This window comes from Falco rusticolus, chromosome 2 (genome assembly GCF_015220075.1).
Source record: "Falco rusticolus isolate bFalRus1 chromosome 2, bFalRus1.pri, whole genome shotgun sequence".
Classification (NCBI taxonomy): Eukaryota; Metazoa; Chordata; class Aves; order Falconiformes; family Falconidae; genus Falco; species Falco rusticolus.
Window position 1 is genome coordinate 76589851 of NC_051188.1, and position 25791 is coordinate 76615641.

Sequence of the window (25791 nt, forward strand, 5' to 3'; positions counted from 1 at the left end):
CAAGGCCTTGTTAGCTGTTGTCTTTGCAGTACTCAGGCAGAAGTGGTGGGAACAAAATGGTAAGAGGAGGGTGGGACCACCTGTCCCTTTGGATGACCATAAGCTCTTGGATCAGATCAGCTCACCTTGTGAGAAATTTCACCCTTGGGCTATTTGATTAGTTCCCCAGTGGGAGAGACTCCAGCTCTTCCAGATACATTTGTGGCCAAGGCAGACTGTTCTTCCCTGACCAGTACTTGATTGGCTTAACACAGATGACTAATACAGAGACGCAGCGTGCAAGGTATTGCACCCATATGTTTGGGTTAATACCCAGGTTGTGGTAATCAGTGGCTTCATGGTGCTGGCTTGGCTACTTTGTGTAAATAATGTACGCCTGCCTAGCCACTGGGCCCTTGAAAAGGATTTAGAAGACTGATCAAAGGGGAACATCCAGCCCTAGAAGGTGTTGGAGGCTGGAAGTCAGTAGAAACTTTGGGAACTAGTGGAGAGGTAAAGGCAGCAGGGAGAGATGGTGACCACCAACCCAATTTAAGACCGAAAGGGCTTGTACCCCTACACCTGCAAGGAGCATGCGTGCTAATCTATGTGGCGAGTGGTGCTAATTTGAATATAACTAATCAATGAGCATGAATTTAGGTGGGTTTTGCTGATCTGAATACGCTGTAGTTCTTTTGCGTGGTGTGCTGGCTTTGTGGAATCACCACCTGGCACCCATCTTTGTGCAAACATGAACTAAATAAATACCTGCTCTGTGTGTAAAACTGGCTTCTTGCATGCTGGGTGCACCAGACCCTCCTTGTGGGACAGCAGGTTTGTCGTGGAAAGGGTTGCACCTGGTACGGAGATGTTCTAACCAGGGAAAAGCCGCGCTCTTACAACCCAGGGGATGTGTGTGTTGAATTTTGAGGAAGTGCCTGAGTTTGGTGTGTGGCTGTAGTTGGTGCTTTCTGCTGTGCGAGTGAAATTTCACATCAAGCACAAGGACTTGCACTGTCCTGGCTTTCTAAGCCTCATCATACTTGCACAGAAATCCTTGTCACCCTCTAGTTAGAAGTTCTCTTTCTTTTTAAAAAATAAAATTAAAAGAACCCTCATCTGCATACACTAAATCTTGGCTTGTTTTGTGCTTTATGACGGGCTGCGTTGGGCAGCAAACACCTGGCGGGAGCTCCGTGGGGTACGAGATTTGGCATTCACCACGGGGCTGAGGGGTCTCTTGCCTTCTCCCCAACGCAGCCGTGCAGCCCTAAGTGGTGTGGGAAGAAAGTAGATGCCAGGTTTCTATGGATGAAGATTTTTTTTATAAAATTTCAAAGGGGGAGGTTTGCGTTTGAGAGGAAGGATCGGTTGGCCTCTGACCAGTCTAAATGTTAAAACTTCTCAAATACATCAATGACTTCCCTTTTAGGGGGTTCTTTTTTCTAGTTGGGGAGCGCGAGAGCATTGGGCCTTTTTAGTTTTTGCTTTGTTTTGTTGTTCTTGTGGGGTTTTTCTGACTGAAAGCACGCCTAGGGCAGGGCAGGCGCAGCCGCAAGGGCAGCGGGGCAGGAGGGTTCGCGGGTGTGTGTCCCCCTCCGTTTGCGTTCCCGGCCCCCCGCCACTGTGGCCGTTGCCAGCAGGGGGCGCTGCCGCACCGTGGGGGGCCACTCGGCCGGCGGGGGCGGGGATCCGCGCGCAGGCGCGGGGCGCGCGGGGCGGGCTGGGGCGGGAAACGCGGTCCCGCGCTGGAGCGGGGCCAGGCCGCGCGGCGCCGCAGGTAGGGGCTGGGGGCGCGGCCGCCGCGCGCGGGGCCCCCCGGCCGTTCGTGGCGGTTGGGGCCGCGGCGTCCCGCGGTGCGGGGGGGGGAGGCGCCGCAGCGGGAGCCGGGCTCTGCGTGGGCGGGCAGGCGGGTACGAGGTGGCGGGGACTGCGGTCAGTGGTGCTCGCCGGGCTGCGGCCGCGTCCCGTGCGGCTGATCCCCTCAGGGCGTCGGGTGCCCCCCCCCGGGGGCAGCTTCCGGGGCTTTGGGGAGCGGCCCCGGGGAGCGGCTGCGCGGCCGTGGCCAGGGGCGCCTCTGCCGTCCCCAGGCCCCCGCGTGGCCTTAGGGCCTTTCCGTTGTTTTGGCGTCTCCGTGCTCCGCAGCGGGTGCGGGAGCCGTTGCGATCCCGAGGGCGGAGGGCGGGGGCTCAGCCCTGCCGGGAGCGGCGGGGGGCGGCGGTGCCTGCCCCGGGACTGCCGGTGCCTCGAAACCTGCCTTGTGCTCCCGGCACAGCGTTTGATTGCACCGAGAGACGCGGCTTTATCGCCCTCCCCGCGCACAGCCCCAGCAGCAACATCAGCCGTAAAAAGTGAAAGCGTACGGGAACGGGCTTCCTCAAGCCGCCCTGTTAGTTTCCGCAATAAAATTGTTATGAGATCTGTCTGTGGTGCTTGCAAAATCCGTGTTAACTTTGATTGCTTTAGTCGTAAGAAATAAGAATTTATCTGTTATTTGCTCCGTTTTCTGTAGCAAACATGAAGGTGATCACATGTGAAATAGCGTGGCATAATAAGGAGCCTGTTTACAGCTTAGACTTCCAACATGGAGCTGATGGGAAGATCAATCGGTTGGCCTCAGCAGGTGTGGACACAGCCGTTCGTGTAAGTTTCAAACCTGTTTGCTTTGGTTTCATAACGCGTTCAGAGTAAGAAGTGGCTCCTTATCCAAGGTATTGGATGATCAGCTGGTGCATGGCACCAGTGGTGGATGGTTTAGGGAAAGAGTGCAAGGTTGTACAGCTGCGTACAGAACGGCTGCTTGCATTGCAACCTTGAGTTCTGCTGCTGAGTGTTGAACTGTTATTTTTAGAAAACTACCTGCATTGACTGTTGGGTGACATTCATGAGTAGTGCAGAGCTAGGGCACAGTCTGGTGAGTCAGTGGAAAACAACTGGGTTTAATTCCTTTACGTTCATCAATGTTGAATTTTATCTCCCATTCTGTAAGTAGTCACTCAGCAGTATAAGGTTTTTCTACAGCCCTTTTCACTTAACTTCAGACACATCTTGCCTAGCAAATGTTGTGTTGATGCTAGCAAACTTAGTTAACCAGTTGTTCATCCTTTTCAGAATCATTTATGAGAGTTGAATAGCACAAACTCCAAAATCTGTGGTTGTAGGAGTCACCTTTGCAAAATCAGGCAGTTGTTTACTGTCTTCTAAATTCTTAATGCACGTGAGGACTGTCCCCATCGTTCAGTGATCTCTTGGTTTCTCTGAAAGCCTTAGCCCTAGGTGGAAAGCTTTGGGAAATGAGTGCACTGGGTGAACCATGTTCTTTTTTATCTGAGTTAGTCAACTCCTTAAATGAAGTTGATGGCCAAGTGAGGCACAATTTCCTTTGCAGAGAAATAAATTTTATTTATTTATTTACCAGCTTCTCTGTGTGGAAGGTCATAGCGGTCAGAGTTTTTCTGAGTCACCATTAGAGTACTTCTGAAAATATACATTTGCCACCCCTGTTTTTTGGAAGTGAGAGTGTGACAGAGTAGGCTACCCATCACTGCTGGGCTTTTCGTTTCACGTTTGAGTTCCTTTAGGTCACTTCACTGTCTGGACCTGGCGATTTCCTGTAAAAAAGCTTTTTTTGCTTGTTTACTAAAATCTCTACTGCTAACGTTTCAATTTGAGACAATTCTTCAAACTCATCCTGCAATTCCAGGTTCCAACCTGGGACCTTCCCTGTGCTCCTTAGTAACAAACTCTAGTGAAAAGAATTCATGTAGGTTCTCTGCTATGTGTGTATGTATCTGTCTATTTAGCTGTCTTTGCTTGGTAATTTTACATTTTAATTGCCTTTTGGGCCTGCTCATGTTTTGTCAGGCTTCCATCATGTATTTGAGGAAGAAATAAAAAATATTGTAATAAGGTTTTACTACCTGTGCAATAGGCTGAGACTAAGAATAAGGTTTTCTTTTGTATTACTACTGCATTTTGTTCTGAATGGGGAAATGCTCTGTTTTCTCAGAGAATTTGAGTTCTAAAGATCAGATTTATGCTTACATTTGGAACGCCTGGCTTGGGTCCAGTTTTGTTCCTCAGGATCCTCAGTGCAGTGTTTTGTAATATATGCCAGTGTTTCTTAAGGTATTTCTTAGCAAATTATTATGAATGGTGACTGCTGGGATATGTACAGGATTAGAATGCCTCTTTCTTTTGGCCATGGTAAATGGGATAAATGTCATTAAAAATCGGGGGTTTATTTCAGCAGCCTCAGCCAAAACTTTAGCCTTCCTCCCTGGCAGATTGACCTTTTACCTGATGGTATATGCGTTTCAGGGATTTTGGCTGTATATATAGATTACTGAATATGTATTTATCATATTTATACATATACATATCTTAGAACCAGAAGAATGTCAGTCATCTTTGACGTAAAAGATGCTGATGCTACATCTTCTTTTGGAGGACTAGTACATAAAGAGTGAAAACTGGCAGAAGTTACAGAGGTCTTAATTCAGGCTGCTTCATTGTTTGGTGATTCCTATTGAGGCCTGGTTGTTGGGATCTTTTGTTTTTTCTGAACTGAGGCTGCATCCAAGAGCAGATTATTTAAAACTCCAAATGGCATTTAGCTCTCTGTTGCCGTAGGCCTGTGATACAGGGACATAACAGTGTTGCTCTCATGGCTGAACCAATGCACAAGTAGAGCCGTAGGAGTGGTATCATTATGCACTGCAAAATTGACAAGTGGGATCAGGAATTCCTTAAGCCAGCATTGCTTGAAAAGCGTCCATATTGTGCAGCTCTCTTAATGCTGTGGTTCTGATCAGGGGGGAACTGGAATTATCATAATTCTTGCTCAGATCATCTGTTTCAAAACAGTAAATCTATTGATCTTTGCAGTATACTGCAGAACTCTGTAATTTGCTCCAGCTTCTAAAGAATGCTAATATGCAGGGGTTTTCTCCTGTAGTAATTGGGGGACTTTTCAGACATAATATGCAGTTGACAGATTTGTTAACAAGATACTGTAATTTCATGCTATTGAATCATTGTATTTAGAAGCTTGTCCAATACCTTTGAAGCTAGACGTTGTCAATGAATGAAGAGAGGGGGGTGGTGTGTGTGTGTTTGGGGTTTTTTAATTTATTTGAAATACCCAGTAATGTATTTCATCAGACTAAAAAAGTACTGCAATATAATTAAAGCTTGTGTTGGGTTGACCTTGCCTGGCCACCAGGTTGCCCACCAAACTGTTCTATCACTCTGTCCTCAACAAGACAGAGAAAATACAATGGAAAAGCTCATGGGTTGAGATAAGGACAGAGAGATCACAATACATGTTGTGGGCAAAACAGACTTGACTTAAGGAAATTAAGAACAAGACTAAAAACACCTTCCACCCACCCCTCCCTCCCAGGGTCAGCTTCACTCCTGACTCTTCTACTTCCTCCCACTGAGCAGTGCTGGGAGACGGGGAACGGGGGCTGCAGTCAGTTCGTTAAATGTTTTCTCTGCCGCTACTTCCCCTTCATGCTGTCTCCACCCCATGGTGGAGCAGGGGGTCCCTCCCATGCGAGACGGTCTTTCACAAACTGCTATAATGTGGGTCATTCCCATGGGCTGCAGTTCATTGCGAACTGCTCCGACGTGGGTCCTTTCCATGTGGTACAGTTCTTCAGGAACGGACTGCTCCAGCATGGATCCCCCATGGGGGTCACAGTTCCTGCCAGAAAAACTGCTCCTGCATGGGCTCCTTTTCACAGGCCACAACTTCTTCCAGGAGCCTGTTCCAACACAAGCTGTCCACAGGCTGCAGTGTGGATATCTGCTCCCCCATGGACCTCCATGGGCTGCAGGGGGGACAAGCTGTGTCACCGTGATCTTGTGTAGGGACTGCAGGGGAATCTGCTCTGGCACCTGGAGCACCTTCTCTTGTTCTTCAACTGACCTTGGTGTCTGCTGGGCTGTTCCTCTCACATTTTTCTTACTCTGCCTCACAGATGCTGTGCAGTGTCTTTTAGCCTTCTTAAATTCGTTATCACAGAGGCACCACCAGTGTCACTGATGGGCTTAGCTTTGGGCAGCGACATGTCTCTCTTGGAGCCAGCTGGAACTGGCTCTGTCCAACACAACATGGCCACAGTTTCTGGTGTCTTCTCACAGAAGCCACCCTTGAAGCCTCCTTCAGTTACCAAAACCTTGCCACATAAACACATTACACAGCTGTAGCTCACAGAGGGAAAATTTGTGGTGAAACTGCAGCTTTATCTCTGAAGGTTTCAGATACAAAGTTCAAAAAGACTGCCCAAGGCGTAAATTGTGGATTACTGAAGTGGTGCATATGTATTACATCTTGTTCCTGAAAATTGTCTGGAATGCTTTTGTAACTAGATATGGAAAGTGGAAAAAGGGCCAGATGGAAAAGCAATTGTGGAATTCTTGTCCAACCTCGCCCGCCATACCAAAGCCATAAATGTTGTGCGCTTCTCTCCAAGTGGTGAGATCCTAGCATCTGGAGGAGATGGTGAGAACGGCTTTTCATGTGTCTTATGCAAGATAATTTTTTAACTAAACATAATGCATTAACAAAGTGAGTGGGAAAGAAAGAAGCTTCATATGATTTCTTCTACAGATGCTGTTATTTTATTGTGGAAGCTGAATGATAGCAAAGAATTGGAGCCATTAGTTTTTCAGGATGAAGATGAAGCTCAGCTCAACAAGGAGAACTGGGCAGTCATTAAAACTTTAAGGTAACTTAATATTTTATTAGTTCGTTCTCTGTTCATTGTTTTTGATTCCCCAGTGGCTTTTATCATCTGCTACAGTCTTCTGTTCAGTATGTAGAACTTTAATGCTCTCTAAAATTTGCTTGCTCTATTATTCATCCTTTTATATTGTATTTAATGTTTTTTTGATACAATGCCAACGTACATCTGTTAAGGCAGAAGATCTGGCATTTATGTGACATAACTGATGCGAGCTGAAATTGGTTCCTTAGTTTTGCAGCTACTTAAAGCTTAGCAGAGAGGTATATGAAGTAAATGTGAAGTTTTATCTACTAGCTTTATAGTGGAAATTTTGATCATTATTATTAATGCAAAAAGCATCAGTAGATAAAATGATTCGTGCAGTTTTGCCCAATGATAGCTGTGAGGCTCAACCAGTCTCTTTCAACTAGTTCATTTTAATAGTTGAAACAAAAGCTGCATAATAAGGTATATTTTCAAGTGTACAATGATTTATAAAATATACACGCTGTGCTTCCTAAGACTAAGTATTAGCTGATAGTGGCTAAGGCATCAAACCACTGCTAGCAGTTGAACTACAGCAATGTTCTGTTCTCACCATCAGCTGAAGGCTGAAAAAAATTACTGGTTCTGGACTCGGAAATGCATGTTGAATGAGCAGTGCATATAACTACCTTGCTTTCAGTGTAGTATCTGTTAACAATTTTGGTCTCTATCTGTCTGTACTGATAATGCCATTAAGAATTGACACTTGTTTACAAAAAGTAACTCTGCTATCCGTAACTGCTACATTCCTTGCAGCTGCTGAGGTTTATATGAGAACAGTTTCAAAAGTGCTAGTGGGATCGCTTATAGCACCACATGATCGTTGAGGAGCATTGGAGTTAATCTCTTAAATCAAACAAACCGAATCCCCCTTCTCTAAACGTGGCATTGCAAATAGAATCCTAGAACCATAGAATGGTTTTTGTTGGAAGGGACCTTGAAGATCATCTAGTTCCAACGCCCCTGCCATGGGCAGGGACACCTGCCACCAGACCAGGTTGCTGAAAGCCCCATCCAGCCTGGCCTTGAACACTTCCAGGGATGGGGCATCCACAACTTCTCCAGGTAACCTGTTCCAGTGTCTCACCACCCTCACAATAAATAATTTCTTTCTAATATCTAACGTAATACCCCTTGTTCTGTAGCTACAATCCCTACTAAGAAGTTTGTCCCCATCTTTCTTGTAAGCCTCCTTGAAGTATTGAAAGGTCACTATAAGGTGTCCCCAGAGCCTCCTCTTCTCCAGGCTGAGCAACCCCCAAGTCTCAGCCTGTCTTCGTAGGAAAGGTACTCTGATCGCGTTCATGGCCCTCCTCTGGACTGGCTCCAACAGGTCCATGTCCTTTTTATGTTGGGGGTCTCAGAGCTGAATGCAGTACTGCAGGTGGGGGTCTCACAAGAGCGGAGTAGAGGGGTAGAATTCCCTGCGTTGACCTGCTGGCCACGCTTCTTTTGATGCAGCCCAGGACACGGTTGGCTTTCTGGGCAGTGCACAGTGCTGGGCCATGTTGAGCCCCAGGTCCTTGTCAGGGCTGCTTTCAAACCATTCTCCGCCCTGCCTGTATTGATATTGGGAGTAATAAAAATATTTATTATTGAAGTTACCACACAGTATAAGTCTTCAAACAATAAGCAATAAAAATTGTTTTCAATTGGAGCCCTTCTAAGTGTTTCTGAATATCTTGCAATACTTGTTCAGCTATATCTAAATCAACCTTAATTTTCTGTTTGTTTATTGCTTTTCTGAAACCCATAAGTATGCAGGAAAGTTTTCTTGAATTGCAGCACTTCCTAATTACTTTGGTGTAGTATTTTATTTTCTGTTTGTACAAATCTTAGAAATGTTCATTTCCAGTTCTCTAGCTACAAATTCATAAATTACTTCAAATAGGTGATTTTCATTGTCTCTGGAAAAGACCTGTTGAAAAGTCAGGCTTATTTTGAATAGAAGTAGGATGTGCTTTTTTGAAATATTCTATCACCTTCTGAATATGGAAAGTTTTTTCAAAAGCTGAAAGTCATGCTGTTCGTTTTACTTCAGTGATACTTTATTTGCTACTTTTTTTAACCTACAAATTATAAAATTCCTGTTTACATGTAGCTGTTAATTTTTAAATTAATGATTTCTTTTCTGGTTTCTAGAGGCCACTTAGAAGATGTATATGATATTTGTTGGACCTCAGATGGAAATTACATGGCGTCTGCTTCTGTAGATAACACAGCTATAATGTGGGATGTCAATAAAGGTAAATGCTACGTTTATCCTTTGCGTCTGCAGTCCTGTTGGATGCACCTCATGGTATTTACCATAAGACTTGAAAGCATCTTTCTTTGTGATTGCTAGATTTCTGGGATTGTAAGGCAGATAGCCCAGCATATAGTGTATACCCTCAGGCCAGAAAAATCTACACATAAGTAACCTCTTCTCTTTGGAGTATTCAGGAAATAAACTTTAATTTTTTTTCTCCCCAAACTCCTAAACAAGCAGCTTGTATACTACTTACACCCCCACACACACCAACAAACAAACAAAACTCGATTATTATTTTTTTAGTAACTGCCTATCTAGGTAAAAAAATAGGAAGCAAGCAGAGGATGCAGACTCCGTTTTGCAAGATGTAACTTTTTTTCTAGGCTCCATTAGGCAAACCACTTCTTTCTCATCCTAGTGCAGTGGAATTGTTTGTATTTGCCAAGAAAATCCCATCTAAAGAAGTTCTGGTAGTAACAGCTAGGTTAGATTGCTTTACAATGGCTTGATGTTTTCTTATTAACAATGTAATCGTTACTTTCACTTTTAATTTATTGTGGAAATACTTAACTTTCTCTAAAGTTAACTTTTCATCTTTTTATCTTTTACTATCAATAGTAAAAATACATAGGGCTGGCCCAGTGCAAAGAGAGCATCACTGGCTTAAGTTCTTGAGGTGCAAACTGTTGGCAGCTTACAGGGTATCCTGTAGAAATACCATTATGTGTTTGCTCTGTTCATACACTTTTCTTAGACATCTGTTGTTGGCCAGTGTTCGAAGCAGAATAGTGCACCAGAAAGGCTTCTGTTGTTGTGTAATCCACTACTATTCAAAACAAAGTGTTTTGAGAGTTATCTGTTACTGTACCTCATCACAACGCTTTGTGTCTGTGACACTGAACTATGGAATATCAGTGGGGTCAGAGAGCTCATGCCTTTGAGACATCATGACAGAACAAGCTGTGGAAGAACATGAGTTAGCACTGCTGTAGAATTGTTTCTGAAAGCTACCCACATGTAAGCATCAGTGAACAAGTGTGTAGTCTATTTTTTTCAATGTTGGCTCAGCAGAGTGGATGACTTTATACAACCCCTCAGCTGGAAGCTGTGTTTTAATGCTGGAATTTCTGCCTCGATGTTCAGCTAAATTCAGTTAACTTGAACAGTATGCTAGACTTGCCTGAAAAGTTTTTTTCTAAATCGCAAAGTTTTGAAATAATTCTGTTTTGAAATATACTCATCTTGCACATTGAGTACCTAAGCCAAGCTGCTTATCTGAGTTTGATTGTAGGGAACAAGCCATAAACTGGAATGTCACAGTTTACTGTACTTGTGAAGATTCTAGAAATAAAGCAACTGTTTCTGATATTCTTATGGGGTAGTAAACAGTTTGTATGTTTAGAAGATTATTTCTGTAAATTTTGAAATGTTTTGTCTTGGTTTATTTCTGAAATGAAGAAATGTTCTAAAACACATTTAACTTTAGAATCTAAAAACTGTTTGTAATTTCAGGACAGAAGGTTTCAATATTAAATGAACACAAGAGTTATGTCCAAGGAATAACCTGGGATCCTCTAGGCCAGTACATTGCAACTCTGAGTTGTGATAGGTGAGCTGTTGGTCTAAGTATTTTGTCTCAGTGTTCTTTCTTACTTGAGCATGGATTAAAACCAAGTTTATAGGATAAATGTGATTTTTCTTTTTGTTTTCTTCAGGTTGTTCTGTAAGAACATTGATGTGAAAGTAAAATGATACTTCAGTTAATCTTTCGATTGTGGTAAATGGTTCCTGAAGTCTGAGTGTCCTCTCTAAGCAGCAAATAATTTTTATAGATAAAAGTAAATATTTTACATTAAATATAAACAAAAAAAATTATAGACATTTTTCATCTGGAAGTAAGTTTTCATGGTATTGATCATTAGAGATATCAAATATATCTTAAGAGAGTGCTGCATTCTCTGGTTGTTAATGATAATGAGCTAGCAGGTTCATCCTTGTACTTTTACATAAAGATATAAACAGGTTAAGAAATCGGTTAAAATGTTTTTCCACTGATAGCTTTCTTTTGCCCTTTTGCTCCCTCCATCCCCAACAGTTTTGTAAGTGATGTCATTGGGAAAGCTAAATGCACACTTCATAAACTTGGCTCTTGTCAGAACGTTGAGTGAGCTTAAACTGTTTAGGGCATGTGTGCTGCTCTGAAGGGGTTTGCAGCTGGCTAATAAATGCATGTCATCTGGCACCCACTGCAAAGAAAATGGCTGTAATAGTGGAAAAGTAGTTTTGATTTAAGATTTGCAATAGGCTCAGAAAAACGGTAAGTTAATGGCAACTGTGTCATTATGAGCCTCTGTCTTCTGATAATCAGTTATGTGAGATTTGTGTGCTTTTATTAAAATGAACAGCAGTGAAACACAGGTAGTAGAATAATGCGTAACTTTTTCTTGGAGTGAAGTTGCGAGCGAGGGCATGAACTAATCTGAAGAGGGGAAGTCTCTCACCCCCTCAGGTTCCAGATGCTTTTCTGTAAGGTTAGGGAATGGCATCAGCTCAGTGAGGGTCTAATGGAGCCAGGCCATTTACTAGGACTTGGGCACTCGGTAGCCCACGGTGGGGAGACCTCTTCACTCTTTTGGCAGACCATCTTAGCTGTGTGATGTCCAGAGCCAGTAGTTCCACAACAGTCTCAAGCTGTCTGCCACAGCCTCACCTATTTTTTCTTCCTAGCTTTGTGCGGGATTCCTTGTGGAGCTCTTTCAGCACATTAAATCAGCAGAAAGCTGTCTGGGGTTTGTGTTAGGTTGGTTTTCTGCCAGCATAACAAACCAACATAACTCAGTGAAGGTCAGAGCTAGCAGAAGGGAAGGGGTGGTGGGACAAACAGTTGGGTTTGCTTAGGCTACTTACTGTTTTAGTGAAATGAAGTCAGGGGAATTCCAACATTCTGTACAGAGTCATACTCCAGTTTTTGTTTATTCCAAAGGAAACTGAAGCATAGAGATGTAGCTAGTTGTCTTTGAGGTCAGTTCCCACTCTGCAGGAACATACTGACTACCACAGCACAGGTAGGAATGGTGCGGCTGTTGACTGTCCACTGATGCCCATGTTCCTCCACAAATGTGTATGCTGGTACTTCACAAACCTTACTGAGTCAAGTAATTGACAGTGATTCATCGGTTATTTAGCCATCAAAACATGTCCCCCCAGTGGTGTCTCATGAACAGAGTTAAAATTAATGTTTGGGAGTCCTGACTGGCAAGTGAGGTCCTGTAGCATCGTGTGAAACTTTGGGTGAAAGGAAGCTGCTCATAGCTAACTGTGCTCTCCACCATGTAGGATCCTGCGAGTATACAACACACAAACCAGGCGCGTAGCCTTCAATGTTACCAAGATGCCATCTGGATCAGGAGCTGAAGGAGAGGTATGTTGTTCTGCTGATGATGGTACTGGAGAACGTGCTGGGTACTATTTTAGATGAGTTGTTGCATTCTATGAAACCATAGGGTCAAATATTTTCCATTCAAGTAATCCATGTATCAGATGTTTTTGCCTCTACCTCACCTTTGCATTTTGTAGATAGACCGCTTCAGAGTTCCTCGAGCATTACAGAAATAAGAAAGTGCATTGACTGCTGCTATTATCTCTTGCAAGTTCAGCTGGTTAAAGTAGTAACACAATGTCTTTGGCTGTAAATGGTAAAAATAGTGTGGAAAAATAGTATGCATAGTGAATTCTTAATAGGATAAACTTCAAACATTGTCAGTAGCTGTAAGCTTATTAATGGATATGACATAGCAATAATATTTTAAAGTTAGCAGGCTGAAATTTTCAAAAAAGAAGTCTGATTTTTAGGAAAAATATGAATTAGGGAAAACTCAGGACATTTTCTCTAACCCGAAGAGGGAAAACAAAGAGCTCTTTTCCCCCAAACAGTTCTAAGTGATAGTAAAATCACACCTCCAAGCTGGCTATAACCTTTTTAATTCCTTCTATTCCTTTTCTTTTTTTTGTGAAAACATTTGTAACAGTTTTATAGAGACTAAAGAACAGGCCTGAGAAAGGGCATTTTGCCATTATAGAAGTTCTCTTTAAAACTCTAATACTAGAGTTAAAATTAAATGCCTAAGGAACAGGCTTTTACGTTAGCTGTTAAATAGTGTCGTTCTCCAGGTTATTACTATTTTTTGATTACTGGTCTAATGTGACTGCTCCTGGAGTGTTTTGATTAGTAGCTGAAGAGGGATCAAGGACTATTTTTCTTAGCTGTGAAGAATTTATAGCACAGCAGAAAGCAAAGATTGAAGGAGCCATGTTTTTTAAAATGTTTTATTTTAAAAGTTCCATCAGGTTGGATTGTACAACTGGATGATTTTTCTCACTTGCATTCCAGCTGACATGTTCGTGGCATTTTACACAATCATAGTTTCAATGTTACAGGCTAGGAGCTATCGGATATTTCATGATGACAGCATGAAGTCATTTTTCCGCAGGCTCAGTTTTACTCCTGATGGCTCCTATTTACTCACTCCAGGTATGTGAGAACATGTACTGTAACTTACATTGTATCTATTATGCTCTAGTTTGCATCTGCATCAAGATTGCTTTCAGACTGCTAGGGGATGCTTATTTATCTTAATTATGCCAGTCCTCATTTTTCCTGTTGAGGAAAATAAGACTCCACAATCATCTTCCATTAGCAGTCCAGAACATCAGCTTTCTCATGTATTTATGGCCTTTTTCTGAACTGAAACATGTAAATTGCAACAATATAGCTCTGTTAAAATAGAAATGAAGAATAATGAGTGGTTTCTTTTGACTGGTCTCTGTTTGTATCTTTCCTTAAAGAACATTCAGCAGTCATAGTAAAAATAACATTGCAAGGAGGGGATCAGTTTGCCCATATAAGCACTGCTTTTATAGATGTCTGGCAACATCAAAAAGAAGCTTTGAGGGGGAAGTATATAAGGGAAACAAAAACAGCACTAAATAAATATTTGGGATGCCTTTTTAAGTTGTGTTCAGGTTGCACAGCTCTTGCCCAAGTGACGAGCCTAATTCCTGAGATGTAGAATGTTTATGGACATAAAGTGTGTACTCAGTACCTTTTTGAGTTGATGAGTAATGTTTTAACCTTTATTTTTGCAGCTGGCTGTGTTGAATCAGGAGAAAATGTGACAAACACCACATATATTTTCTCCAGAAACAATCTTAAAAGGTAGAGTTTAATAAGATAGAAATATATTTTTATTAAAAAAAATAAAAATCAAATGCTGTTTTCTGAAATACTGATTCTTTATAAAAGGCCCGTGGGTCACCTGCCATGTCCTGGAAAGGCAACTCTTGCTGTTCGCTGCTGCCCAGTCTACTTTGAGTTAAGACAAGCATTTAATAAAGGTACTGTAAATCCTTCAGGGAGTATGATTTTATAGCAAATATGTGAAAAGGCCAGTGTTGCTGTTTACTGTTTTATGCCCCTAGCCTTTTAACATTCTGTTAAGATAGTGTTGTACCAATCTTAAAAGCTGTTTCCTGATTCTAAGACCCTGAACTCACCTTAAGTACTTTGTGAGTAGCTTTTGATATAGTGGATAAATGTTCTTATTTGGCCTCTTAGGCTACAGAAACACTGTTTAATATTTTTCTTTAACTTTTAACCATTTTGTGTGAGTAAAAATAAATAACTTGGGTTAGCACTAAAGGAGTGACCTAGTGAAATATTTTCTGTAAGTCTCAACTACCCACATCACAGAAGCACCAGAGAATTGGTGTAGTTTGCAACAGCTGTTGATGTTTATTTAAGGAAGGCAAACCTGAACAGTGCTGGTGTTACTGGCCAGAACAGGAATTCTGAGGTGGGGAAAGGATTGTATGAAGTTGCATAACAACTTACCTGAAACTGAAATCCAGCTTTATTGTGAGCCCAGTGGGTCAAAGAGTGTTTATATTTAAGACCGGTCTTACTCTGGTGACGGGGCAGAGCTTTGCTCCTTTCTTTAGAGGGTCAATTTGTAGTATTCCTTACAGGATTTACGGATTACCTGTTATGTTACGTATCTTCATCATGATCTTTAGATCCGCTGTAATGGCGTGTTGCAAAGTAAGGAGCTAAGTGTCTGCTGTTGGTCTCTGTAGCTCCTCTAATGGGGTGTTTAGTTTCTGTAGCATGCACCCAGAAAAGTGAAAAATCTATGGTAGTTTAGAAATCTATAGATGTGAGTACATTATGTTAATGGCCTGTCTGTTTTTAGTGCATAGCTTCCATAATCATTGTAGAACTGAACGGGAGCTCTGTACGCTAGGAATTTCTGAAAGCCGCTAGCTAGCATTCAGCTTCCAGTGGAAGTTGGAATGATGTGGCCTTACAAAGAATTAATGCTGCAGTGAAAAGACAAGCTAGGTGCTGAACCCAAGATAACACAGTTTTGACTGAGTCATACAGAATATAATGTCATAGTATATATTTGTCATAACCTTGACTTGCAATGTATCACTAAGGTGTGTTTGTTTGGACTTTAATACTAAAGTTCATATAAAAAGGCAGAAAATTTTCAGCTGGAAAATGTATTACAAACTTTACAAAACAAAATAATAGCAATCCAGATGGACAAAGTTTCTGCCAATTTCTCTCTCCTCAGCTAATACAATAGAAGGCAAACTACAGGCAACAGAAATGTTAGTGCTTGACATTAAACTTCACATTTTATAGAAGTGCTGTCTTAGCCATTATCTTGATACTAATTGATAATGTAATCTTTGTTTAGATTCATGACTAAGCTAGTGCAGTTACTACCTTATAGTAGATGCAAGAGAGAATTCTCAATGTGTTCATTTCTTTGCATTCTAGATGAAATCAGTCAGAAAGCATCCCCTGCTCTATTTAATCTGCCCTATCGATTGGTGTTTGCTGTTGCTTCAGAAGATTCTGTGCTTTTTTATGATACTGAGCAGTCCTTCCCCTTTGGTTATGTTTCTAACATACATTATCATACCCTGAGTGACATTTCATGGTAGGTAATTGTTGTATTCTTAAAATTTGTTGAGATGGGGAAATGTCTTTTTTACATGTTGAAGTCCTGCACAACATCTTGTATCTTGCTTTATTTTTGTCTCATGACACACATGTGGTCACTGTCATCACAGTGTCTGAACAGCAAGCCACTTATTTTTTCCCTGTAAGCCAGAGAATGACTGCTCTTTCTCAGTTGGGAAACAAGGTGCAAGCATCCTGGGAACAAGTAAATGGAGTTTTTTCTGAAAGTAAAGCACTATGTGCCCCTGAAAAGTACTCATTGTTCAGGCAGTGTAACTGATAATGAAGTTATATGGAGGTTTTGGAAGTCATCTCTCAAGAGTTCAGGTATCTGTATCCTGGCCAAATTCTGTTTTATCTGCACACTTCTGCTCGGTGGTTCTTGATGTATGGGACAAAATAATTTTATCTGACTTGATATGGGGAGTCAGAACTGGAGGTGAAAACTGAACCCAAGTGTTGCAGTCAGGCCCCAGCCCTCTGCTTCTTCTCTCATGCCTTTCTAGCCCATATACCTAAGCTGAGGACCACATGGAAGCTTCTTTTTCAAAAAAATCGTAATTGATGCTCAGACATTGTGAAAACCATTGTGTGTCAGGAGGAGGGGAGTGAAAGAGAATAGAAAATAAAGTGGTTTTAATCAGTGATAGGCAGACACTACTTGGTGAAATGGGCACAAAGAACCCATTTAAGTGAGCACCATGGTGATTCTGATCACTGCCTCTGCTTAGTACAAGGAGCACAGCCAAAGAGCTTGAACAGCTCTATTGGTCTGAATGAGGAGATTTCAGCAATATTTCAGAAACTGTGGCTAAAGATTTGTGTACCTGCAATTGAACCATACTTCGCGGCAGCTCAAGTGCATGCGGGTGCTGGCAGCAACATATTACAGGTGATCACAGACACCACCAGAGAGATTGAATTGGATGTGAAGGCCAGAATTGAAGATCTTTTGAACTGGATGTCTTTCACTTGACTGCAGTTTCACTGAAATGTATGCATGTACTTGGGGAAGGGAGAAGGAAAAGACAGGTACAGCATGTGTTATATGGGCGGGGGGGGGGTCGTGTGTGTGGGGGTTGAAGAAAAGTTCTGACCTCTGACCTTTACTTTTAATGGGAAAAAAAATAATCACAAATAGGTCCAGCGATGGAGCTTTTCTTGCTATTTCTTCCACGGATGGATACTGTTCATTTGTTACCTTTGAGAGGGATGAACTGGGAATACCACTGAAGGAGAAGCCACAAATAAATGTCAGGACTTCTGGTGCATCGGAGAAGAAAGTGAAAAAGAGCCAGTCACACAAAGTCATTTCCTCAGGCCCGAGGCTGACAGAGGGGACTTCTTCCAGCAGGGTCACTGATACCAGCACTCTCACCCTCCAACCTAGAACACCTACAGCTGCCGGTAAGGACTTGCCTTCCACACCTGTTGGCATAAAAAATGTTCCAGTCTCATCCTCAGACGAGAGGAAAATCAGCCAGCCAGCCAGCCAGAGCGCTAAAGTAAACCAGCCCAGGAGGATTACTCTCAACACTTTACAAGCATGGAGCAAGACGCCAAGGTGAGATTTATATTGCTGTTTCCAGTCATAAATACGAAGGCCAAGACAAGCTGTGCTTGTGCTACATTTAAAGGTTGAGGTTTAAACATAAATTCCCAGCCCTGTGTCTTGGTGGTAGCTGTCTTGACATGGAACTTTTTGTTCCAGTTGTACTGCAACTGAAAGGTCAAAATGTCTCCTGAATCTTAAAACAGACAAAATATAAAAGCTGTACGAAATGTGAGGCAGTAGCAAAGTTAATCTGACCATTACACCTTGATCATATGGAAGTAACAGGTGTCTGTCTTCTGGTCCCATTTTGTCTACGAAGATGGTACCTGAAGCCTTCAGCTGACAAGAATTATTTAAAGGCCCTTCTGACAAGAAATATTTTAAGAAAAGTGTAAGTCTAGACAGGCCCTCAGTGTTCAGTCATGGGTGTGGGACTTACGCATTGATTGAGGTTATTTCCTAAGGTGAAAATCTAGGTCTTTAGAAACTGACTGTAATTCTTTCTTGGTTATCAGACAGCACGCGATATAAGATAACAAGCTGGTGTGCAACAGTAAGGAGGCAGCTACACAATTAGAGATCTAGACTTTGTCAGCAAAACAAGGCTATTTTAGAATTAAAGGTGACTATTATAACTTCTCATGGGAATGTTTTAATTAGTAGGTGGCTAGGGAAGAAGTGGTGAACAAGAAAGCAGGATAGTGGATTTCATCAACAACCACAAAGAAAAATCTTGGAGATGATGGCTTTCTCTTTTTTTTCACCAGCATTTATCTGTACTGGAACTACCAAGTCAGAGGGTTGTAGGTAGTTGAAAGTGACTTTTGCCAGGATGGTGAGTTGACTGATGGAGCTAATTAATCTTTTTAATTTTGAGACGGAGAAAAAATAATCATATTAACTGATGGTACCATGAGTGTCATCTTGTAGTAGCGTGCACGGTGCTGCTTGTGACTGGGGTTTTTATTGGCTCAATCTTCTGCTGCTTTTGTGCTTCATTTTTAAGTGCCACCAGAAGAGAGTCAGCGGAAGAAAAGAGATTTACGGTAATTGCTAGTGGACCTCAGTGGGCAAAAGAATTCCCTAGAGCATTATGAATCTAAAGTGTTAACATGGGCATGGCTAGGGAATAGTAAGTGTAGCCAGTCTTAACTTTAAAATATTTGACCAAGATACTGTGCTCTGAATGTGAATGTCAGCATTGTGCCACGTATAACATACACAGTAGTACTTTCTAGTGGAAAAGATCACTAGTGGTATTTCAAGTACTTCTGAAAAATGCTGTATTGAACATACAGCAAGAAGAAAAAATGCATGGTAAAATGTCTGAACTGCATTTAAATTTAACTGATTCTATCTAGAGTAAATCTTTAAATAAAGTATTTGTGGAAATGATGGCTTTAAAGCAATTGAACTGTTTCTGCTCTTTTAAAGGAGAGTAAATTTGATTCCACTGAAGCAGGATACACCAACCTCTGTGTATACAGATACAGTTCCTGTACCTCCTTCCTCAGAACAGGAACATGGTAAGCTTTTGTGGCAGTTAATGCCCAGCAAAGTCTTTTGCCAATCAGTTCTTTCCAATACAGACTTCTGTTCTAAGCTATAAGCTTGTAACATGAGCACAATCAAGCGCACACCTAAACCTAGCTGCAGATCCTAAAGTTTCTTCATTGTTTTGGTGTGTTTGAAAAGTGCTTTTGACAATATGAAATGTGTTCTCACTGTGGTCACTCTTGGGCAGCTGCTTATGTGACAATATGTCATTACAGTTCTTATAGTAATGGGTGCATTAGCTAACACTGAAACCAAGAAGAGTAAAGTCACTTGGAGGTAATGTTCTCCAGGTCCTACAGATGGGTTTTAAAGACCCTTGTACCTTCAGCACATCATTGTTTTAGAAGCTGGACTCTCTCAAACGGGGGTTAGATTTTTTTTTTTTTTTGGTGAGTGCTGAATTGTTTGTGAATTCAGCAAACCAATTTCCTTTCTTAATCTGGATTTCTTTAGCTTAAATGATTTTCCTATCTGCCTGTTTCAGAAAGGCTATTACCATCTGATGACAGTCTTCAAAATCCCCCAGCATCAAAACGTCCTAGAACTGAGGAAGTGTCTCTTCCTACATCTGAAGATCAGATCAGCTGTGATTCAAGCAAATAAAGGCTGAGCTTTTAGTAGACTCTTCACAGGCTGAAGGCGATGCAGCCATATTTGAGGGTGCATTTCTTTTTGCAAATATTGAATCCTCAATTCCTGATAAAAGTACCATATGCGTATTTGACATAGTGCTGTGGAGAAAGAAACTGGCAGTAGAAGACACAGGTTTCAGGAATGTAGCTTTGCAGAAAAGGAAATAGTTGGGAAGTAACTTCTAAGTACATTTCTACTTCTTGAAGACAGCATTGTTCAAGAAATGCCACAGCTTAAGGAGATCAAGCAAATCTGGGTATTGAAAAAACATACAGTAACCTAAGACTCTCAATCGAAGTCCCTAAGCTGATGTTTATACAGTATTATGTCTTCCAGTAACCTGTCTGGCAAAAGAATAAAATTTCTAACAGTGTAAATGCATTTATAATGATTTGATGTGGTTGAAGACAAAAAAAAAAAAAAAAAAAAAAAAAAAAAAAAAAAAACCCAAAAAATTTTTTTTAAGGCACCTTGGCTTTAATGTTTAGCAATGTGCAAAATAATTCATCCTTTCCAGTACTTGTGGGTACAAAATAATTCATCCTTTCCAGAACATGTGGAATGGAAGCTGATGTTCACATGCTCTAAATGCAGCAGCATACTCATACGATTGAAACGTAAATCAGAACTTGTAACTGCAAGGAACAAGAAAGCAAAGGAAGAAACCCTCTGATGACCTGTTACAAGCATTAAAGAGCAGAAGAAAGTTTTAAACTGTTTAAGTCCTGTATTTGAAAAAAAAATGCAGACATGAGATTTTCCTGAGGCAGCAGGATTTGAGTGTATACAATAGAAGATTCCCCTTTTTTATTTTTTCCGAATCTTAACTCTCTTTAGCCAATAAAATACAAATCCAGTGTATGCTAAACTTGGAAAATTTGATTTCTTTTTAGCATTTAATACTTGTACTAAACATTTAGCATATAATAACTGAACCAAGACCTGTAGATTGAAAACAATGAGACCAAAGTATTTGAAAATCACTACAATGGATTTGCTATGGCATGCACACTTAGCTTCCTGAAGTAGAATGCTCAGCCATGGTATTCTGAGCTCATTCACTTATTTTTATTTAACGTCATGGACTTGATTGTAATAAGTAAGATAATTCTTAAAATGTGAGTAGTCATTCTAGCTAATGATAGCATGTTGAAGTTTTAAACAATTTTCTCTCGTGATTTAGGCTATTCTATCATTTGAAGTTCCACAACACACAGGAGGGGAAAGCTGCAGTTTATATTGAAGCTTTTTGACTTTCTGTCTTCCCTGGATTTGTTTTTAAGCTGTGTAATTTACTCAGTATTTGTTTTCTGTCAGGTTCTGAAAAAGTGAACTAGTACTTCAGAAAAGCAGAAATACAAATCTTTCAGAAGTGTTTAGTAAAAATTTCATGGGGAGGAAGTATTAACAAATACCTATGTCAGTGTTTCTGGCAAATGAATGAAGTGTGTTGCCTACAATTTCAACAGAAATTAATAAGCAGAGTTATAGGAAACTATCTTTGCTTTAACCACTGAGGTGAGGATGGAGCTTCGTTAGACTTACCCAAACCTGGGTTTTCTTCTAGTGAAGAATATAAAGACTTTATTACTAAGCAAAGCCACATCTAAAACTGTTTTTTTCCCAGAAAGTTTATAGAGGTACCTAAATTAAAGTTCGTAGAGATACCAGAATTGATAGCTGAAGCAGATACTTGTAACTAACATGCCTTGTTGGACTTGCTATTGTCCAGCCTGAGCTGTAAGAACATTGGTATTTCATCTTTCTGTAGGACAGTAACCCACTTAGTACCGTACTGCAGTGTTTTGTTTTATGCACAGCAAAGTATCCTTTGAATTCAGACTTACACTTCTAAATACTAATTGCAGAGCTATCCTGATAGATATCTTTAAATCTTTTTGTACCAGTGTATTTCAATGTAAACTACACTTTTTGTTGAAGACTAGTAGGTTGGATATATTATTTTAGTCTGACTGGCTGGTCTCTGTGGTCTTCACTCTTCAGATGCAATTCATTGTATTAATCTCATGCTGTAACCATTCAGGTGGCATCCGCCTGGTACTTTATAGAGTTGAGCAACTTATTTTTTCTCTGCCTTGCTATCTAATAGGCACTGTAAAGTTAACGTGGCTTTCACTGCTGCCATTTTCACATCATGATCTCCATCAGAGTGCTCTGCCTGGTATTTTGTCTTCCCTAATAGGAATTTTTTTCCCTTTAGATCTTGTTGTCTTTTGCCACTATGATTTCCTACTTCTCTGCTGATTCTGTTACTTACTGCTTTGTCAAAATTATATGGCACTAGGTTTCTAACATTTTTCTATAAATGGATGCCATCATTCCTGTAATAAATTACTATCTTTAACACTGACAGTCAGAACTGGATTCCTGGATTTTGTGATCTCTTTTTCAGTCTCCAGTGGGCCATTCCCCCATAACGTTAACACTTAAAGACACTGAAAACTATTCTCACACTGTTCCTAGAAAGTGGGTTCATGTTTTGTTCTCAGTCATGCGCTAGACTCTGCTCCAAGAAAGAACATGCCCATTGCTATTTCAGTTCTTTCTTGACTGCTTCATAAGGTGATGTATTGCATAGACAATTATTCTTTCAGGGACATTCTTTAGTCTAGGTTTGACTTGAATGTTATTTTAATTGGCCAGCTGAATTGTTCATACTTCAAATGGACCCTGAGTTCATATTCTAACTGTGGATATGGTGTAGGTGTTGTCATCTTAGTTTGTTTTGCTCATGCCTTGTGTGATGATCTTATGCGCTCTGTTACCATGTTTGTACCATATTGATGAGACAGCATTATGGAAGAGTGCCCTATCTGCATCTTTCAACCTCACAGCAGTAAGAAGAGGGAGCTGAACTCATAGAATTGACTCAAGTAAGAGGCAGCAAATTACTGTTAAATGGGGAGCCATGAAACTCCTCACTAGGGGTGTCCAAGACCTGCTCCCATCAGCACCTTTGGTACCAGCATATACCCATATCCTGCAGGCCAGTCCAAAACCTAAACCCAAAAACCCCCAAAAACACAGTTGCACAAAGTGATTTCCACAGGCTTTAAGCTTGCAGAGGGGACTGCTTGAGCAGGGGCGGTTGGACCAGATGACCTCCAGAGGTCCTTCCAACCTTACCCATTCTGTGAATGCTGCAGTTTGCAGTTTGGCATAGTTTGAATGAGCAAGTGATTTAACGCTTAAGATGGACAAGTTACTTACCAGTCATGGGGGATCCATTGTGAGGTCCTCATGTGCTGTTTCTTCCCATCTTCTTCTGAATCACATGGATTTTGCATAAGTGCATGAAGCGTGATGAGAGGTGGGGAGTAGTTGTATCCACTACAGCTACTGCACAGATGAAGTCTTCTGCATTGTCTGATAGTGTAAATATCTATGTGGACTATGTGTCTTGCAGAGTTCAAGTTCCAGGCAAGTGATCCTTCCCCTTTTTTGGACTGGTTTTCTTGCATGTCTTATATGTACTTCCCTGGCTTGATAGTAGATTTTTTAAAAGGTCATATTTATATCCCATTTCTGCATAATTACTAATATGTGTCTATGTACATGTAATCATTTTTCCATGTCAGAAAAAAGTGCTTTGTTTGTAACCTTAAGCCATGTGTCTTTTTTTGTAAGTTCAGCGAAGGCCTGAAGAAGCGCAGGCTGCAGAAGCACCCAGCGTTGAGACTTCTGTGCAAAACCAAAGTGCAAAACCACCACTGGATGTCAGTGTTCTAACAGGATTCTTCCTCCCGGGGCTATAGGGGAAAAAAGCAGCAACAAAGAGAAAAAACCCCACTTTTTTCTTTTTAGAAACAAACTCTAGGTGAATCGATATAGAAAATGTATGTTGTCACAAGCTTCCTTCTAAGAAGATAGGGTTTGCTTTCTTATGAGTTAGATTTTATAATTGATTAAGGAAAGTAAGTCTATACCATGATAGTGGTTTTCTGCTGGGAGATGTAAAATGTGTAACCTGAAATGCCACATGCAGCCCTAAATTTTCCAGGTGTCTTAAGCATAATTTCTTTTGAAAAGCTCTTAAAAGAGGTGACACGAGGGATCTGGAAAGCCAGTTTTTGATTGTCTTGCCATGAGTTAGCAAGTTGCAGTACACAGACTGCTACAGGTACACAAAGTATTTCAACATCCAGGACCTGCTGCTGCCACCACCGGTGCTAGCACCTACTGCTCTGGGTGGGAGCTGGCAAAAAAGAGAAAAATGTTTGCATGCCCCACCCATAAGTCAAAAATTAATCATGTGTCCATAGAATAATACCATCTTATCTGTTTTAAAAGACTGGATTGCCACATTATTTGTTTTCCAGGTCATTAAAAGGAAATTAAAAAGTTGAGGGCAGCGTCACTCAAAGTTGCAGGAGCCTAGGAGGGATGGCTATGGGGAGTGACAGGTGTAAGGGCAATATGCAAGCAATCCTCACACATGAAGTATGTTCTGTGTGCAAGAGCAAGAAGGCTTACAACACTTCTTTTTTTAATTTCTGCCTAGAAGGGCACCTCTTGCTGCTTCTACCACGTGTCAGGTTGGCAGTGCTCAGTCAGTGATAGGTCTTTCCATTGCTGAGTTACTGCTAGTTAAAATCACAAGGATCTCTTGCTCCTCAACAAAAATACACACGACATACCACCTTAAAAACCAAATACTTCTATGAGCCAGTGAACTAGTAAGACCTTGTTTCATATGGATATATAGCTAATTCTACTAGCAGTTTCAAATAGATGTTGCAACTTTTTAGATGGGGTAGGATTCACAACTGCCTTGCTCCTGGAAAGACTTTCTGGTGTGTAATAGTAGTTAATTTTTAGACAGCTAGACATCATGCTGGTATGCTATTGATGTTAGTTTTATGTTTTCTACTATCCAGCTACCTATATTAATGCATTTGTAATAATTTAACCACTGCCTTTTTGTCAAAATTTGGTCGATACTTGCCTATGGATTCAAAATAATCTGTCTTGTGTATGCATATTAAGTATGCATGAACTTCATTTCTTATAAAGGAAAGCAGGCGTACCAAGTAAACTATATTGTATTGTGTTTTCTGCTGTAGCAGTTGCAGGATCATGAAGAGGCAGAGTTACATGATAATGCATAGTATCATAAGTTATATGATAACAGGATTTGCTATATGAAACCTATCTACTTTTCACGCTGCTCTTTGTGCTACTGTGAACAATTTTTCTGTTGCAGTTTGAAGGCTGTAGATCATGACCGCATGTCAATAGTAAATTTCATTGTGGAATTTATGTAGATAAATCAGTATTATAAGTACATAGGAAACCAGAGGGAGGTCATTCCCAAACACAGCATACAGGGGCCAGATTTTCAGTAGTGCTAAGAGCTCATGGTGGAGGTTGGACTAGATCTTTAAAAGTCACTCCCAACCTAAACCATTCTATAATAAGTAGAGGCTGTGGCCTGATTTGTTCAGCGGGACTGTTTTGTCAGTATCTAAAAGCTCCAACAAACAGAACTTTTTAATATGAAGAATTATATGGGAACAGTTTTGCCAGTCCACTTCTAACTCACCCTGTAGATCAATGAATTATCTCAAAAACAGAATCTCCCTTCTGCTTCTGACCATATCACGATGTTTACCAACATACAAATATGTCTGCGCAAATATAGGGGAAGTGGTATTTCAAATTTCTTTTGACAGCTGAGGAACACCATTGAGTACCTTCTTCTAACTTCAAGCTCCTGTTTGGAAAAGTGAAAAAGCCTATCGGGCGTGGAGGCTAACAGCTGGCCTGTCATCCCTCTCTGTTTCCCTGGGATGAGGACAAAGCTCTTAGGACAACAAGCAGAAAGACGTTTGTAGAAGCCCCAAATGCGTAAGTGGTCCTTGTGCACTGAGTCCAAAGAGGAAATGCTGGTCAGACAGACGCGAGACAGTGCTCCCACCCGGTGGTATCTCCTGATTCTCCTCGCCACGCGGCAGGTGGGAAGGGGCCTGGTTGTTGGGAAGAAGTG

At 41.1% G+C, this 25791-nt stretch overlaps 1 protein-coding gene across 1 annotated transcript; it reads left to right on the forward strand.

The window, feature by feature from the left end:
• Nucleotides 1-1696: 1696 nt before the first annotated feature.
• CHAF1B (chromatin assembly factor 1 subunit B) lies at nucleotides 1697-24840 on the forward strand. The gene is made up of 14 exons (XM_037376489.1): nucleotides 1697-1759; nucleotides 2492-2622; nucleotides 6358-6490; nucleotides 6599-6716; nucleotides 8901-9004; nucleotides 10522-10618; nucleotides 12346-12430; nucleotides 13447-13540; nucleotides 14155-14224; nucleotides 14312-14403; nucleotides 15854-16016; nucleotides 17181-17603; nucleotides 19029-19120; nucleotides 19636-24840. The coding sequence occupies exons 2-14, from the start codon at nucleotides 2497-2499 to the stop codon at nucleotides 19752-19754; spliced, it is 1716 nt and encodes a 571-aa protein (XP_037232386.1). The 5' UTR covers nucleotides 1697-1759; nucleotides 2492-2496; the 3' UTR covers nucleotides 19755-24840.
• The last annotated feature ends 951 nt before the right edge of the window (nucleotides 24841-25791 follow it).

Coding starts and splice junctions, on each gene's coding strand:
- CHAF1B (XM_037376489.1), top strand. CDS start 2,497: ATGAAGGTGATCACATGTGAAATAGCGTGGCATAATAAGGAGCCTGTT. Junction 2,623..6,357: donor GTGTGGACACAGCCGTTCGT/GTAAGTTTCAAA, acceptor TTTTGTAACTAG/ATATGGAAAGTGGAAAAAGG. Junction 9,005..10,521: donor AATGTGGGATGTCAATAAAG/GTAAATGCTACG, acceptor TTGTAATTTCAG/GACAGAAGGTTTCAATATTA.